At 46.6% G+C, this 15,326-nt stretch overlaps 1 protein-coding gene across 1 annotated transcript in view; it reads left to right on the forward strand.

The window, feature by feature from the left end:
- The first annotated feature begins 454 nt into the window (after positions 1-454).
- LOC112256185 (phospholipid-transporting ATPase IG-like) overlaps positions 455-15,326 on the forward strand; it is a 71,004-nt gene continuing 56,132 nt past the window's right edge. Inside the window, 2 exon segments of the mRNA XM_042325727.1 lie at positions 455-1,000; positions 14,839-14,958. Of these exon segments, the coding sequence (XP_042181661.1) occupies positions 974-1,000; positions 14,839-14,958 (147 nt within the window). The 5' untranslated portion in view covers positions 455-973.

Genomic DNA, 15,326 nt, shown 5'->3' on the forward strand with positions numbered 1-15,326 from the left:
CTAAAAAAAACGACGTATTTTTTTTCACAGTCTACAATACTTTGCGGGGTAAGCATCATAGCTCATATTCTGTATATAACGTCTTGAACTCAACTTTTTGCTTTGTGTTGGGACTACTGAACTGATTATTGGATATTATATTTGGGTCATCTTTACTGTTGACACTGATACAGGATAGATAAGACTTTATGAAAAGGAAATAGCTAAAGTTGTTCACCAATAGACTTATGACTACAAATCCCAGCACACCCCCTCACCGTCGTACCTTCAATGGGCAGAGCTTATGGCTGCGTTCATATACTAGTAGGAACTAGGAAACTCTGATATTTCCGACTTGCTTATTCGTTGAACGCGGCACGTGTATAACTACAACCAGTTTGGAGGTCGGACATTTCCAAGTTTCCTATTTCAGACTAGCACTTGAACCCGGCCTTAAAACGTGGGATGGTTGTGGGGGTTGTAAAAAAAGAATGTTTGACAGGGTTTGGCTAAAAGAAGACAAGGGGGCGGTAGTAAGCGAGTCCGACGTGTGTACGAATCAACATTGAACTTACTTTTTGTATGTCGGCCACACCGCGCGGCGAGTTGATTTGTATGCGACGATTCATTTGGGGAAGACAGCAACAGCGCATAGTACTACAGGATGTCGCGGATCATTTCAACGTTTTGCACGGGGAAGCACGACTAGCACAGTAACGCCGCAACGCGATTCATATTTAAAAGGTATAATGCGAATGGTTAGAAGAGCTCGAATTCAAACAAAATGGAAACAATTTAGAATCGCTGCGGCATTCCATGTAGCCAAAAGGACTACTAGGGTAGAACATAGCTGGATAGAGAGCTAGTTATTAACTAATATACATGCGAAGTTCCATATCAGAAAAGCTCAAACAGAGCCTATAGTAAGTTGGTTGAAACTATTAGTTCGTTGGTGTCCCCAGTCACCAAAGAAGACTGAAGAAAATACTGAAATATGCTACGGAGAAGACTGAACCGTTTGGTATGTATGACAGCAATACACATGGCTAGGCAGCCACCCGGCACTCAAGTTTATGCGGCATGTTTGGTAGGTAGCTATAGCCGGCTAACGTTAGCCGAATATAGCTAATCGAGAATATAGCTAGCCAACCGCCTCTTGCGATTCTGTCAAGCAATTATCAGGATAATATACTCTGTCAGCAGAGTGATGCTTCTTGCTACCCATGAAGGTATGCTGGCTAGTTTTACCAAAGGTTAACGGTAGCTTATTGGCTACCATATTACTACGAAGTTTCCTCATTTACATGGATCTTTTTGACAGAGAGTAGACAGTAATTCAACCCTAGGGGAGAACGTTACAAGCTATCAACTTTGATAACGCCGTCTCCTCAGATGGTCATGTTTAAACAACTGATCTCAGAGCAGGTTGTCATTACCTTTCAACTTGAATGTGATGTTAAATGATAATTTTCAGTGGTGAAATGACTGTTACCCTGTTTAATATGGTCCTGTATTTTAAAGAAGCCTCGTAGAATCATAATTGGTTTCTGTTGAACTAAAAGTTACTGAGTATCGGTCTGGGTTGAATTTCACTGTTGTCAGCAAATTTAAACCATACTGTTTAATTCTGCTCAATACAAGTTTTATAGTCTTTAAATCATTGGTGGTCTATGGTCATCAAAGAAGGGAGCATGGATCAAGCCCTTTATTCACGTGCACAGTCACAAGTCCCTGTTAAAGAACGCTCTACTTCCTTTTTATAGTCCTCCAATAACCTGTTGTCACTATTAGGTTTTATCCCCAGAGTCAATGTGAGCTGCTTAGATACTGGTGGTGGAGGAGGAAAAGCAATATAATAATTATGCAGCCTGACCCTTTTCCAGCTTCCCTTTAAGTGTTGCCAGGTCAGCGTATAATTCTGCATCCTGAGCTGTTTGCTCCTGTAATTTATTTTTTGTGTGAGCTGTAAATAACATTTTGTGTGTAGCAGCCAGCCACACTTTCATTGATGCGCAATTGTGCTCTAATCTCGAGCTCTGGCTTTCTGCCTTGTAATTCACACCACCCTCGCATTTGCTCAGAGGGGGAGGGAGGTGGGTCGTGGTACTTTACAGGAGGGAGGGAGATATGGAGGGAGACTCAAGAATCAGGAATCGGGAGCTTCACTTGACTTGCCTCTATGATGCGCTAAAGCCCAGAGTGTCTTCACAAATTAATTAAAGATGGCTGTGGGAACAGAACGAGTGGTGCTGTGCTTTACGTCAGGCGGAAGCTCCAGAGGTTGTAATGCTCTGACAGGAATGCAGAATCCCAGAGCTGCCTTTTTATGTTCTCTCAAGCCATTGAAGGTAGCAGCTAGTTCTGTGAAGAGGTGAAGCCTGGCGGAAATGTGATAGTATTCAATTTGGAAACCCCTTCCTTGCCTCAAAGGGAAGAGCACGGACACATCAAGGCATTCCATCGCCCAGTCTCTGTTCCCTAGTACTATAGCTACCTTTCCTGGTCCTTGGTAGCCAGTCCTCCTAACCTCCTCCTGGGTAACTGGAGTGGACAATGCTAATGTTTCTTTCTGCATTCTGTCCATGCAGTCTGGTCACTCAGTTCAAGTACATGGCTTACATGAGGACATTTGTTTTGCTGTTTATCTGTACAAGCACTTCAAAGGACAGCACATGAGAAGTGAGTTCAGGATAATGTGCAGGTTTAAGATCCAGCTGTTTTGTCTCAATGGTGCATTCTAAAGCCATTATCCTTCCTGCGTTCTGTCTCATTTCAGTTTATACTCATTAAACACACATTTCTAGCAATTAGCCTATGAAATTAAGTGCCTTTTTATTCTGGAGAGAATCTGCATTATTTGAACTTGTAATACTTTCTGCCCTAGATACAGTATGACGATTTTCAATATTTTGTCAAAATAGAAAATGGCGACAACTTTGGCTTTGACACACCAGTAGAGTTTGCTGGCTGAGAGTACTTGGCACCTCTGAACATAGTTTGCGAACTGAGTTTGTACCAATTTTACATGTAGGATCGCATATCGGACGTCTTCAACCGGTGGCCCTTGAAACACAGCATGCTGAACGATCGGCAGACGAACACTACATCTGCGTTCAGTGCAATGTGTGCATGCCTTAAGGGTGGTGATGGTGACGCAGTCAGTCGTTTGAAGTCCAGCCCTGGACAGATCTAAAGGTGGACACTGTGGGGCTCACTGTGGGGCTCACTGTGGGGCTCACTGTGGGGCTCACTGTGGGGCTCACTGTGGGGCTCACTGTGGGGCTCACTGTGGGGCTCACTGTGGGGCTCACTGTGGGGCTCACTGTGGGGCTCACTGTGGGGCTCACTGTGGGGCTCACTGTGGGGCTCACTGTGGGGCTCACTGTGGGGCTCACTGTGGGGCTCACTGTGGGGCTCACTGTGGGGCTCACTGTGGGGCTCACTGTGGGGCTCACTGTGGGGCTCACTGTGGGCTCACTGTGGGGCTCACTGTGGGGCTCACTGTGGTGGGCTCACTGTGGGGCTCACTGTGGGGCTCACTGTGGGGCTCACTGTGGGGCTCACTGTGGGGCTCACTGGGGGGCTCACTGTGGGGCTCACTGTGGGGCTCACTGTGGGGCTCACTGTGGGGCTCACTGTGGGGCTCTCACTGTGGGGCTCACTGTGGGGCTCACTGTGGGGGGGCTCACTGTGGGGCTCACTGTGGGCTCACTGCTCACTGTGGGCTCACTGGGGGCTCACTGTGGGGCTCACTGTGGGGCTCACTGTGGGGCTCACTGTGGGGCTCACTGTGGGGCTCACTGTGGGGCTCACTGTGGGGCTCACTGTGGGGCTCACTGTGGGGCTCACTGTGGGGCTCACTGTGGGGCTCACTGTGGGGCTCACTGTGGGGCTCACTGTGGGGCTCACTGCGGGGCTCACTGCGGGGCTGTGTTAACCAACAGTGGCTCTGATCAAAAAAGAACCGCAAATGTTTGAGGGGCTGAGCATTTCAGGATTGTTGTTCTCCCTGCCTCCTCTCTCTCTATTTCTCTGTTGTGATGTGAGGTCCATCTAATTGAATGAGCTGCTGCAGTCTTGGGTGTTTTCAGCAGGGTCGGCTGCACCCTCTGAGGGCGTTCAAGTTGTAATGTCACATACACAAGTACAGTGAAATGTCTTTCTTGCAAGATCTAACCAAACTACAGTAATCGATAACAATGTAATACTGAAAATAACAAGCAGGCCCTTGCCTGGCAGGGGATGTTGTCTCGTATCAGGGCTTTGCAGGCTTCAAAAAAGACAACATGCGGACCTTAAGGTAAATTATTTTTTAAATTCACTGAAACATTTTGTATTAATTCAATATATTGCCTAGCCTCTACTCTGCTGTGACCTCAGCGCTAATAAGCAGGCCCTTGCCTGGCGGGGGATGTTGTCTCGTATCAGGGCTTTACAGGTGTGCATGTTAAACAGTTCTGGATCCTCGAGACGCTGTGAACCTGATTCTCAGGTCGATCTAGAGAGAAGAGCCTCGCGCCGCGGCAGTCCACAGTCAACACGCACAAGGATTCTCTCCTGATCCAATTCCCCTCCCACCTAAACAAACATTGTTGACTTCTGTGGCCTGACAGCCAGTCTCTTGTATGTAAGATGAGCTTCTCAGTTCTGCTTCTACTGGTAGCGATGGTGTTTTGTTTCAGCTGGACCGTAGCTTCTCAGTTCTGCTTCTTCTGATAGCGATGGTGTTTTGTTTCAGCTGGACCGTAGCTTCTCAGTTCTGCTTCTTCTGATAGCGATGGTGTTTTGTTTCAGCTGGACCGTAGCTTCTCAGTTCTGCTTCTACTGATAGCGATGGTGTTTTGTTTCAGCTGGACCGTAGCTTCTCAGTTCTGCTTCTACTGATAGCGATGGTGTTTTGTTTCAGCTGGACCGTAGCTTCTCAGTTCTGCTTCTACTGGTAGCGATGGTGTTTTGTTTCAGCTGGTGCGTTCATTGGTTGTTTTGAAGTATCACAGTCTACACTGTGACTAACCATAGAGAGGCCCAGGATCCTTACTTATGATCCTAAACACCTATTGGGGAAGAGATGGGGGTAGTTTGTCAAGTGATGAGTCAGACCTGGCTGTACAGACTGGGGTGCTCCTTGGGAGGGTTTTTTGGGTTGAGTTCTCTGAGAGGGTAAGAGTGCATAGAGGCCACAGTCCTTACAAGGTCTGGGTGGCCGTTTTCAATCAGGAGAGCTGCGTATTGATTAGAGCTGTGCTCCGTTTTGCCGCCATCAGTCTTGCGCCCCGGACTGGCTGGCGGACAGAAATGCTTACTCTGGACTTTTCTCTTTTCTCCACGCTCCCCTCTCCACCCAATAATGAAAACTCAGCCGCTGGAGCTCATCTGCACCACACAGCAGGACAATAAATACATTTAGCATGGGGAGGCGGGGGATAAACGGTAGCAGGGTTTTGGACAGGCTGATGGAGCACAGAGCCTGGCCCTGCGTGACTGAACCTGAGGATATGGAGGGGCATACAGTAGGTTTACCTGTTGTAACCCCTGCACTCCTCCTCTCACTGCACCTAATGGACAGGCTTTCAGGGGCTGAGGGCGATGGGGAGAGGTGATCTGGTGTTAAATAAGGGTGCACCGTTGCTTTTTGTGGCGGTGTTCCATCTCCCGTCTAAAAGCGAGGTTGAATTCTCAGTTTGTACTTCTAAATAATTCAATCCACTTGATTTATTTTAAATTCTCACAACGCTCCTCCTCTTCTGGCCTGCGTATCGTTGCTTCGGTAGCAGCACTTAAAATGCGTTCTCGTCATCCATATATTTATAAAGAACAACCAGAGAAACCCTGTTGCGCTCCATCGCCGGCATTACCCAAAGAGCGTTCGCAGTGAGCTTTGAAGAGAATGTTGAAGTGTGGTTATGTTTTTGTCTGAGTCAGAGAGACTGAGGGTAATCAAAGAACCAATGTTTTGCCATCCCAGTTTTTAACCATAGTCACTGACACGAGAGAAACGGCAACCTCTTCACATGGGTTTGAGTGTCGGTTGACACACATTGTTGGAAATGCGCGCTCGCTTCTACCCGGCAACGGGTAGAAAAATGAGACTCTTAACCCGGGTCACGAATGACTGGGAGCGAAGGAAGGAGCGGCCCCATTCACACCAATCATTGCCTGCAGCCTCATAGATGTTTGAATGGCAGTTAGTCAGTATCTTGAATTATGAAAGAGGACATCAGAAGTGCTGCAGCTGAGATGCAGATTATTAGATAAAAAAATATTTAAAAATTTGAAGCTGCTCCCGCCATATCGGATGGCTCCCTGCGCCTGACGTGGCGACAGGATGAAAGCCAGTGTGTAGCACGCTAAGTCCAGATTAGTTTAGTCACAGCCATACAGTACACGTATGCAAACGAGAAGGGATCTACGTACAGCAGCAGTACTACAGGCACCTGAACCAGTCGTTGTCTTGGTGCTGCTCGAACCACCCCCCGCCACTCTGTGTCTAATGTTCTGAATGTTTGGTATACTTAATTTAAAAAAAAAAAACAGACACAGGGCTGCCTGCAGGTTGAGACTTGAGGCTTGTACATGTTCTTGAGATACACACCTTTCCATAGAGGGGGTCATATTAGTGTGTAGCTCAAACTGTTCGGATGCTACAGTCAGAAGTTGGCAGATCAGCGGTACCGACATCAGACGTGTCCTGTGACACTTGTGGGGATCGTAGATCAAAACCACCAACATGTTCGTGAGACTCTAAAATAAAATAACAAGGCATTGCTTCTTATGCTGGGTATCGTTCACAAGTGGTTATATATAAGTGATAGGCTAATCTTGTCTTTACATACACAAAATAATAGAATTCCCCTTTATCGGGGCAGCGGGAACAATATACATCTATGCACTTAAATAGCAAATGGAGGACGCTTTTTTCTGTGGTTCATTTTCATGCCAGGTTATACTCTTGTTGTAAAGATAAGCAATGTGCTTAATATTAGGAAAGTTGAGAAATAAATATAGTAGGCCTAGCCTATAGAATGCTGATGTTATGCTCTTTTTAGTAGAGGCCATCACTCTGTTTTATCCCGCAATTGCATAGCCTATAGAAATGGGCTCTCGTGAAGTGTTTGATTAGATTTTCGATGGCATTTGTATTGAGTGATTAGAGGAACAATAGAGTGCTGAGTACCAGGCTGTTAGCAGCTTTGGTAGGCTACTAATGACCACCACCAGCCACAGCATCAGAGCTTGGAGAAGCTTAGTGACTAAACGGTCACATGGAATTTGACTGCCTTCATGACTCATGACCGCCGGTGTGGCGGTGATACGGTCCCCGCAACAGCCCTAGGTGAGTCACCTTTCCATAAGGGGGTCATATTAGTGTTGTAGGCCAAACCATTCGGATGCTACAGACATTTTTGTAAGAAGCCCGATTTTCGAGATTTCTCACAGTCTGACAAACACCGTTGTGGTCTCTGCCACCTTTCACCACAGATGCGGAAGGCCGCCATTTGGCGGATGAGGTGGATTGAGACGCAGCCCATGCAACAAAAAAAACCATCCATCTTAAACAGACAGATTTTGTTTTTTTGTTTATTATGCAAATTCGATTTCCATGATGCCCTAGAGATTGACTCAAGGATTGACTCAAGGATTGACTGTGCTAAAATGCAAAACCAAGACTTGGTGTATCGCAAGCTACAGTAAGCTTTCCCACTTTCACCTACAGTGTGTTTGTCTTTGGTAAGTGGCTGTATGTTTCTTGTTCTACGTGCTGTGACACTCTTGGACATGTTTTTGAGGAACAATAAGTCCCATTGCAGACTGGACGACCACAGGCTTTGGTCAGCATTGTTTAAAAAAACACATGTATTTCCTGTTTTAAAAAAAAACATTTTAACACCTTACCACAGTTTTTCTGCAAGTTGTAAACATTTTCACAACCCTCAGCGTGCAGTTTTATCATGACGTGCTCATCTTAGGCGATGCCCGAGGCAGGAGACTGCATTGCTTTTACACAGTGGCACTTGAATTACGCAGCGTCTCATTTGTATTCATACCCTGTAAGGACAGTGAATGATGAATGAATCAAGAAAAGCATTTCTTTAGTATGACCACCTATTAGGGCCTTCATCTCTCAACGCGGACACCTGTTAGGGCCTTCACCTCAACGCGGACACCTGTTAGGGCCTTCACCTCAACGCGGACACCTGTTAGGGCCTTCACCTCTCAACGCGGACACCTGTTAGGGCCTTCACCTCTCAACGCGGACACCTGTTAGGGCCTTCACCTCTCAACGCGGACACCTGTTAGGGCCTTCACCTCTCAACGCGGACACCTGTTAGGGCCTTCACCTCTCAACGCGGACACCTGTTAGGGCCTTCACCTCTCAACGCGGACACCTGTTAGGGCCTTCACCTCTCAACGCGGACACCTGTTAGGGCCTTCACCTCTCAACGCGGACACCTGTTAGGGCCTTCACCTCTCAACGCGGACACCTGTTAGGGCCTTCACCTCTCAACGCGGACGTCTCTGGTCTTGGAAAAACATTCCCAAAATCGTCACTTAGCACTTCTGTCAATAGCTTGCTTTACTAGCCTACTGTATTCAGCTCCAGATGGATCCCAAAGTAACAAGCTGTCTCCGCCTCCCAAGTGTAATGCAGACCAGTCCACAGTACACGAATGGTACGGAACACTGTCTGCTACTGGAACAATGGGCCTTTCCCATTCAACAGTAGCTCCTTAGGACTAATCAGTCCTCAATTCAAGTTGCTGTTGTCCTATTGATAAACTATGGTGCTACTCGGCACGGTCTGTGAATGGCAGTCGGGAGCGCTTTGCGAACTACAATGGGTCTTTGTGTGTGAACCAGTGATAGAGGTGCCACCATACTGTCATGATGGTACGATGTCTCTTAAAGTCACGACAGTCTGAACTGTTGGCTAATTTTAGATGTGAAGTTTGAAGTCAACTGCAAGTCACTGGTGGGAACCATTGACTGCAGCTGGTAGGTTCTGTGACTAGGTGAATGTGAGATTGTAACTGTGTTAATAAGAGCACAAGAGGCAAGCAGACAAGATGGAGGGAGAGAGGAGAGTGCCAGCACTGCAGTGACTAACAGCATTGGTGTTTTGTATGTGGTCTGTTATGCGCTCACTGTTAACTAGCAGATTAGCTTTATATAGCAGTTTTCGCTGTTGGTCATCCTGATTTTCTTGATGAATGTCTGTTGGCATCACATCTGGAGCATTGAAATCGATAAGCTACTTGTGTTCCCAAAATCTATTGTTGACGAACACAGTTCAGTCCGTTTGTGTGCTCTTGGCTGTTTTTGGTTGGTCCCTTGATGTGTGCTCATTGCATCGTTTCCATCTGTTTCCTACTGGGGTTTCCCTGTGTGCTCCTGTGGCTGAGGCCAAGTAAGTATCGTGATAATATCGTATCATGAGGTCCCTGACAATTCACAGCCGCCCCCCCCACATAAACAGGCCTACGTGTTTGTTGATATTGCCTGTTGTGTTATCAGTGGAGCTACTGTACTGGAGCTTACGGCTGTCCTCCAGTTCCCCTTTATGGGGAAGTTGGCCCTTCGATCTACTTAATTTTCTTTTCTGCCTGGAGAACTATTTGAAACGGATTCTCTGATTTGAAATAATAACATGGCCCTGCGTTGCTACATTTGCCCTCAGAGTAGTCAAAATCAGGTGTCGTTTACTCGTTGGTGCACGTGCAGGGCGCTCAAAAGCGGGTGTCGTTGGGGCACGTGCAGGGCATGAAGAGGTACTGTAGTCTCCAGTGTTCCCTCTCTCCATGCCCTGCACTTCACACCTCACGAAACCAGTAAGTAGGAGATTTCCTTATGAGGCTCATACAGCAACAAGCTTAGGACTTCATTTTACAAGGGAGGACCAGCTGTATTATGTCTCCTTTTGAATTTCTTCCAACAGACCCACAAATCGCATCCACACTGCTTTGCTCATTTGACTGCAAAATCAGATTCGCAGTGTCCAGGCATGTGGTATGCAAACACAAATTCAGAGACGCCCTCTGTTCCCACAGAATATGCTTTGACCGAGCTGACCTCGACAGCACCTGCAGTCACAGGCATTTATTTTGTTAGCGTACATCATGATATCAGGGCCCACTCTGCCCCGAGCTCCACAAGCCACTTGTCGTGTTCACTCACTCACAGATACCAAGTGACAACAACTAGTATCCCCTTTGAGATTAGGTTCAGGTGCTCATTCCTTCTGCTTCCTCTATTCACCTGAGTTGAGCAACCCAGCACCCACCAACCAGCCTTGTCTGTCAATTTCACTTGGAGATTCAGGCCTCGAAAGCAGCAAGCCCCTTTTTTTCTCTGGCCAGTTGATGTATAATTTTAAGTATCTCCTCCAGTGCTAATTATTTTTTTGTGTATCCGGGTAACTATGCCTGTATTGTTTTTGTGTATCCGGGTAACTGTGTGCCTGTATTGTTTTTGTGTATCCGGGTAACTATGCCTGTATTGTTTTTGTGTATCCGGGTAACTGTGTGCCTGTATTGTTTTTGTGTATCCGGGTAAATGTGTGCCTGTATTGTTTTTGTAACTGTATTGTTTTTGTGTATCCGGGTAACTGTGTGCCTGTATTGTTTTTGTGTATCCGGGTAACTGTGTGCCTGTATTGTTTTTGTGTATCCGGGTAACTGTGTGCCTGTATTGTTTTTGTGTATCCGGGTAACTGTGTGCCTGTATTGTTTTTGTGTATCCGGGTAACTGTGTGCCTGTATTGTTTTTGTGTATCCGGGTAACTGTGTGCCTGTATTGTTTTTGTGTATCTGGGTAACTGTGTGCCTGTGTATTGTTTTTGTGTGTGTTGTCAGTTTGGCTCGAAGAGGGCTTGCCTGCCCCTTCACCTGGACACCCAGGTTTCTGTTGGCTTTGTGGATTGCAGTATGGCTGTGATATGCACCATGCCACTGTTGTCTGCTGGTTCTCCAGGAGTAGCTCATCCCTGTGTGTTTTGCATTGTGCTGGTGGCCGGCTGCCAAGCAGAGATGGGTTTTCAGGAAGGGAGGGTGTTGCTGCACATGATGGAGATGGAGGTGTCTTTAGAGAATGTACTGTATTGTACACCTATATTGTAATCGGCATTATAAAGGTGAACAAAATTCCAACCAGACATGATGGAAGCTATTCTAATTTAATTTTGTCCTGGTTGCACCATCCTGTTGGCAAACAGGATGGTGGTTTATCTTGCCAGTTCATGTTTTAAGAGAAACCAGAACTCTGTACTCGTCAGTTCCTAGATGTTTTGCCCGTTCTAGGTTTCGGAAAAGAGACTGGACACGGTGTCGTCAGACTGATGTCTTCGTCCGGGGTTTGGCAATGGCTGAATGCAGCATTCTGTTGCCTCCACCTTGAATGCCATGCGTTTTTCCTCTCTGTACCAGCCTCTTCCTGTTTAACAATGTGTGCCTAATTTCCTTTAAAGCATAATCTAATAATGTAAAGTTGGGAGCTCTAGTCAATCCTCTAATGCACTGTTTATTTCCCAGCAGTTGGGTCTCGGCTCAATTAGGTTTTCCATGTTTGTTTTATTGATCCGCATCTCTCTGTTGTAGCTAATGCATTTTCATCGAGCAGGAATCCACTGTCAAACTTTGACGTCCTGGCACTTTCTCTATAATTTTGCTTTTGCGGCCTTCCATTATTGGCTTTGAGCTGCCTAGTTTGTCCTTTGACTAAGAGGCAAAGATAATTCCATCTATTTGACTTTTCCCTTACATTAGCCTTTCCTTATATAGCTTGGCCTCGGCTGCACTGTTTTTGGAGATGATTATTGCGGTCACGTAACGGTGCAAAAATTAATTTGGCCCTATGGTCTGACCCTCATTATTTTACACTAACATTCCCTCCTAAATCGATGACCATTCAACACAGCTGTTCTTATCTATTGGACCCCAGGGAGTTTTCATTGGACCTTTTCCTCTTTTTAATATGCAGTTTAATTTAAGGCATGATTTGTATCCTCTGAAGTGTCTTGTGTTTCTGTTGAAAACGGTCCCAAATGTCCGCTTCCATGAAATCTAGTTTGTGGCTGGTTGTTCAATAACTTCTTCATTTGTTTAAAATCCCCAGTAAGTGTTTGCTTACTGTGGCTCTAACCTTGAGGCAGCATTGCAATGTCGTCGCTCTCGCGGTTAATGACTCCCATAGAGAGAGACTGTCTCAGATGAAAATTAGGGTAGCAATGGGTAATAACTAACCCACAGTGGTCTGAATGGGGAAACGGTCTACAGTCGAAGCCAAAGGTACTGAGAATATTTGTATTCTCTGCTTCAAGGCTCATTTTTGTAAATTGTTCCTTTATTTGCATTGTGAAATTTGCATTGTCCAGGGAGGGTAGTTGTGTTTGATCACTTAGGTAAAAGCAGGCAGCACAGAAACTTAACGTTCTGTCATTAGGGATGCATTATGTGTTGTCTTGTTCACAGCTTTCTCAATCTCTAATGGTCTTATTACGACGGAAGCAGGCATTTTTGAAGTGTACGTCACTGAGTACCTGGGGAGAAAATGATCTGAGTGGAGGGTCCCTCGGAGGGAGAATGGTTGAGAATAAGATGCATTTATTTTGGCGGTCCCACTCCGTAGTGTGAGCTACATAAGGTTACGAGACCTATTTTCTGTTTTGAAATAGAAAAACCTGTATGTGTTTTTGTCCTTGGAACTGGTTGTGCTTCCTCCCTCACTCTCTCCCCTCATCGCCCTGGCACGCCGCCCTCACTCTCTCCCCTCATCTCCCTTCCACGCTGGTCCATCCGGTCTGTCCTGTTGGAGGAGCGCTATGCTGTGCCTGGTGGGCAGTGCATTACAGGTTTGACAGCTACACTGAGGTGTGAACAACGCTTCCTCTCTCTCATGCCTGACGGAGCATTATGCAATCACTTGGCTCTTCCCAGACTGGAATACAACAGGACTGTCTGCATCTCAATTTCTGCACAGGGAGACATTTGCCTTTTGAAATCTCACTCCGCCTTTAACGAGAAGCATGTTGTTCCTCATATGCATAGCTAATGAGGCGCCCTAGACTCAAGTCTGTGCTTTGATCTAAGCTGTCCCCAGTACAGTCGGTGGACACCTCAGTGTCTAGCTGGCTTTTGTTCACACTTCACAGGCACTGTGGTGTTTGGTCCATGATCAGATCAGCTGTCTGTCGGTGGCGTCTCTGACCGACGGCTGTCAACGCCACACATGGCCCCAGTGCATTAGGTCTACAGATCGTTTAGCTGGAGAACCTTAATAATTCACTTCCTCCATAATGGCTGTGGAGCTTGTGCATTTAACCAGGCAGAAGCACCTCATATAGGCTCTGTGGCATGGGGGGGCTGGTGTTGAGTGAAGGTGCATAAGAGAGAGTAGTTCTGAAATCATGGGTGTCCTTTCCAGTTAAGGGATGGGGGGGGGGTGTATTAGTGCGTCTTTACTCATCTTCACGTCTTCACTCATCTGTTCTCTTGAGGAGAAGGTGGTGCCCAAGACCACTGGAGAGCGAGAGAGGGAGAAAATGGCCTTGATACATTTGATACGCCCACTTGTCAGGATACAGGAAAGATATTGACTCAGTCTAACAGTGTTCTTCCTGAACCTAGAGATGGGCCTCAGCTGTGGGGGAGAAAGTCATCCTTACACTCAAGCTCTTACCCTGTGTTTCACCCAGATTGCCATTTTAAGGAAGATGAAAGAATTGTGCTTTGAGGACAGGTGACCTTGTGCTGGGGGAAACCGGGAGTCTGGTTCTGCCTGCTGGCCCTGTCTACCAAGGTCTCCCATCCTTGCTCTGTCTTCTCTCTGGTCTTGTGAGAGTTCATAGGGCCTTGGTAAGCAGAGCACAGTGCATTGAAGTGACTTGGCCTTGCCTGCGCTGCCTCCTCTGCCTCCTCAGTCTACATCTGAACAAGCGATAACTGAGCCCATAAATCTGGTGTTAGCAGCCTCTCCCCAGAGGCAGTGCTTTATAACTGACTAATCATCGACTGTCCACCTTGGAGGGAAGAAATGAAACTCATTACTGAACTGGTCCACCCTCCATTTTGGTCCGTTGACCCATGTAATACTTTCCTTTGTCCCCGTGAAACCTTAGCTTGCGTTCAACAGCTTTTTTTGGTGCGCCGTTGCTTTTGAAGTTTGCAAAGAGCTTTTTGTAATTATTTTCTGCACCTCCAACTGGATGGTATTATATTATGGTTCATGGCCTTGATTTTAATTTATATTATGGACTTGAAAGACTTATGACTTCGAAGTTAAAGAAAGGAAAATGGTTTTCCACGACCTGATTTGCGCTGTCGTAGAGGTGAGAGCAGTATCGTTGTTTCACTGATTTTGCGCTGTGGTAGAGGTGAACGGTATCGTTGATTTGTTTCGCTCCCCATGCGTTAATGTGGACTACATCTTCATTTACTTGGGAGTTATGCACAAGCCATCTTTGCAGTGGACTTGAATAACATTTCACCCCCTAGCCGACTAAACTCTGCGTCTAGTATGGGCGGACTGGAGCGCCATCGCATAGGTATTTTTTTTTTTTAAATACAGGTTTTAGCAACCAAAGAGTAGCCCAAATTTATACAGAACAATGTCTTAATTTTATGTGACGTCGGAGCTCCAGTCCTCCCACACTAGTCGCCGCTCAACTCCATCGTAAATCGTGGAGTTGAATCGTATAATTTCCGCCAGGGTGTAGTCTGCTGGTTTACGGCATTAGGCTACTGTTTACATTTCTAGTCTCCTGAGGTGTTCTGGTGTTGTCTAAATGTCAGCTAAAGCCATATATTTACACCTTGTATACATGGCTCTGAATGTCTTCTAATTCTGTCTGTTCATCTCTCTCTACAGTTTGGTAGGGACGAGAGGAAGGTAGACAGCAGGACCATCTACGTAGGCCACCGGCCTTGTCCCGCCACCGAAGCTTTAATCCCCCCCAAGTTCTGTGACAACAGGATTGTCTCTTCCAAGGTAAGATATACTGCCATGTTTTACACCGTCGACCTGTGGTCTGCTCAACACCGTAAAACGAGTGGATGTTTCGTACCATGCCTGTATATTTTCATGCTCCTCCCCAATGGAAGGCCACGTTTGCTTGTGGGACCCATCCTCTGCTCGCTCGACCACTCTGCGCTCTCAACTCAGTGTTCGCTTACGCAGTGATGTTTAATCTTGGTGGACGACCCTCTCTCCCTCCACCTCTTGAATTCTAATTGTCCTCTTCTCTAGCACGTTCTCTTTTCCCCTCCTCCCACTGCCTCCCCGCATGCTCGTCTTCCTCCCCGCATGCTCGTCTTCCTCCCACTGCCCCCCTTCATGCTCGTCTGCCTCCCCGCATG

Source organism: Oncorhynchus tshawytscha, linkage group LG08 (assembly GCF_018296145.1).
Source record: "Oncorhynchus tshawytscha isolate Ot180627B linkage group LG08, Otsh_v2.0, whole genome shotgun sequence".
In the NCBI taxonomy this organism is placed as follows: domain Eukaryota; kingdom Metazoa; phylum Chordata; class Actinopteri; order Salmoniformes; family Salmonidae; genus Oncorhynchus; species Oncorhynchus tshawytscha.